This window comes from Spinacia oleracea, chromosome 1 (assembly GCF_020520425.1).
Source record: "Spinacia oleracea cultivar Varoflay chromosome 1, BTI_SOV_V1, whole genome shotgun sequence".
Taxonomy (NCBI): domain Eukaryota; kingdom Viridiplantae; phylum Streptophyta; class Magnoliopsida; order Caryophyllales; family Amaranthaceae; genus Spinacia; species Spinacia oleracea.
This window is the reverse complement of record NC_079487.1, coordinates 112,462,696-112,465,866: the sequence shown is the minus strand read 5'-3', so window position 1 is coordinate 112,465,866 and position 3,171 is coordinate 112,462,696. Positions and strand designations below refer to the sequence as shown.

The 3,171-nt window shown below is 42.5% G+C and overlaps 1 protein-coding gene across 1 annotated transcript; it reads left to right on the top strand.

Annotated features, from left to right (window-relative positions):
- Nucleotides 1-446: 446 nt before the first annotated feature.
- LOC110785452 (uncharacterized) lies at nt 447-1,741 on the top strand. The gene is made up of 2 exons (XM_021989894.2): nt 447-1,044; nt 1,164-1,741. The coding sequence occupies exons 1-2, from the start codon at nt 447-449 to the stop codon at nt 1,739-1,741; spliced, it is 1,176 nt and encodes a 391-aa protein (XP_021845586.2).
- The last annotated feature ends 1,430 nt before the right edge of the window (nt 1,742-3,171 follow it).

The following is a 3,171-nucleotide window of genomic DNA, read 5'->3' as shown; positions in this document are numbered from 1 at the left end:
AGCAAGTTGAGTGCTGTTCTTCCTGATATTATCACTCACACTCAAGGTGCTTTTGTCTCAGGGAGGTCTATCTTACACAATGTCTTGATTTGCCAAGACATTATCAAACACTATGGTAGAGGGAACACTCAACCATGTTGTATGATGAAACTGGATTTAAAGAAGGCCTATAATACTGTTGAATGGGCATTCATCGAGGAAGCAATGACTGAATTGGGATTCCCTTCTCACTTTATCTCCTTGATCATGACCTGTCTCTCAACCACTCAATACTCTTTGATGATTAATGGTGTTCAATCTCCTCTCATCCACCTTAAAAGAGGGTTGAGACAAGGGGACCCCCCCTCTCTCCTCTCCTGTTTACCATTTGTATGGAGTATTTCTCAAGATCAATGAATTTGGTTGGCCTGCATCCTGACTTCCATTACCATTCCAGATGCAAATCAATGGCAATGAATCATTTGTGTTTTGCAGATGATTTGCTAATGTTCTGTAGGGGTGATCTTAACTCTGTTAAGTTGATGTTGGAAGGTTTCAAAGTCTTCTCTGAGGCCACTGGACTGCAAGTTAACCCTACTAAATCTTCTATATACTGTTGTGGAATGAGCTCTTCAATTCAGACTAGCATTCAACAATGTTCTGGTTTTAAGCTTGATTTTCTTCCCTTCAGATATCTAGGGGTACCTATCAGTTCTAAGAAGCTGAAGGCTAGTGATTGTGATCTGTTAGTGGAGAAAATGGTGGCTAAAATCAAGGTCTGGAGTTCCAGACATATCTCCTTTGCAGGAAGGATGCAACTAGTTAACTCTGTTCTCATGAGCATTTGTGTTTACTGGGGACAGATTTTCCTTCTCCCTAAGAGAATTACACAAAAGATTACTGCTATCTGCAGGTCCTTTTTATGGTTTGGTACTTATGATGAGAGCAGGCCTGGCAGTGTTGGTTGGGACCAACTGTGTAACCACAAAGACCAAGGTGGGTTGGGTTTTAGGAACATCTCTCTTTGGAATCAAGCTGCTGTTGGAAAGCTGGCTTGGGCAATCAGTCAGAAGCAGGACAATCTTTAGGTGAAATGGGTGCATACTCTATATGTGAAACAACATAACTGGCAGCAGTTCACTCCCACTCTGGCTGCCAGTAGTGCTATCAGATACATTTGCAAGGTGAAAACAGTATTACTGAAGCTCTTGCTTCCACTCAGTGGTTGACTGATCCCAAATATTCTATTAAGAACATCTATGGTGGATTATGTACTCAACAACCAAAAGTACACTGGCATAGATTTGTTTGGAATAGATTTTCAGTTCCAAAGCACAGGTTCACTCTCTGGTTGGCCCTCCTAGACAGACTGAAAACTAGGGTAAGGTTATTTAAGATTGGTGTGGGGGATGATCCCAGTTGTGCTATTTGTGGCTCAGTTGTGGAAACCTGTTCCCATCTGTTCTTTGAATGCACATTCAGCACTGACTGTTTACAGTTGGTTCTGAATTGGCTTGGTTATACTGTGACCAAGACTAATCTTACTCAAGTCTTTATGTGGGTAAGGAGGTACTGTAAGAAAGAGTTCAGAAGGAAGGTCATCTTCACTGCTTTGGCTGGTCTTGTCTATCAGATTTGGAAGGCAAGGAATGATGTTGTGTGGAATCATAATGTCCCTACAAAACAGTTTATCTTGAAGACTATCCAGTTTGACACTAGGCATAGGATTCAAAACTTGCTAGGGAAAACTGTTAGGTTATGATACATATGATATTACATAAATCATGCGGAAACAACCATTAACCCAGGAATACATATTATTTACACATAATCATATAGCATAATTTAGATGCATACTCTTTGTTGCGTGCCCTCCCTAGCTGCGCCCGAACCGAACAAGAACAAGTCTTTAGGACTCCAAGTGTCGTCCCTCCGTAGATAGTCCACAGCACGTCCGGATCCGCCTTAAGATTGACCAACTAGAATCGCCCTTAAGGTACTAGAATTTTCGGCACTTTTGAGCAAGATGTGTGACTGAATTTTTCTCTCAAAAACTCACTTTGAATACTTTGAAACTCGTTATAAATTGTGAACCCAGGCCACATATTTATAGGGGCATGGAAAGAGAATTGGAATCCTATTAGGATACGAATTAATTAAACTTAGAATCCTACAAGAACTCTAATTAATTAATTTATCAAATAGAATTAGGAATTTAATCATTAACCGAACTCTGCACGTTTTAGGAATCGTGCATGAACACAAACACTTACGCACACACACACGGCAGCCACGATGGGCCGCCCATGCGCGTGCGTGCGAGCAGCAGCCCACACAGCGAGGCCTACGCGAGCTACAAGCCCACGCAAGCACCTGCGCGCGCTGCGCGCGCTGTGCGCGCTGCCACGGCCTGCTGGGCCTGGCCTTGCGCTGGGCCTGGCGTGGCCTTGGTTGTTCGTGTGGCGCGCTTGGCTTGCTGGGCGATGGCCTGGCTTCGTGCTGGGCCCTCGTCCGGCAGGCCTCGTCCGATGCTTATTCGTACGATACGCTTCCGATTAAATTTCCGATTCCGGAATTCATTTTAACATTTCCGATTCCGGAATTAATTTCCGTTTCGAACAAATATTTAATATTTCCGTTTCCGGAATTATTTTCCGATTCCGATAATATTTCCGATTCTGACAATATTTCCGTTTCCGGCAATATTTCCGATTCTGGCAATATTTCCATTTCCGATAATATTTTCCGATACGTACCATGTTTCCGTTTCCGGCAACATCTACGACTTGGATAATATTTATATTTCCGATACGATCCATATTTCCGTTTCCGGCAATATCATCGTTTCCGGAGTATTCATTTCTTGCTTGTGACGATCTCAGCTCCCACTGAAACCAAGATCCGTCGATTCCGAATATCCATATATAGAGTATCTAATGCCATTAGATACTTGATCCGTTTACGTACTATTTGTGTGACCCTACGGGTTCAGTCAAGAGTAAGCTGTGGATTAATATCATTAATTCCACTTGAACTGAAGCGGCCTCTAGCTAGGCATTCAGCTCACTTGATCTCACTGAATTATTAACTTGTTAATTAATACTGAACCGCATTTATTAGACTTATCATAGAATGCATACTTGGACCAAGGGCATTATTTCCTTCAGTCTCCCACTTGTCCTTAGGGACAAG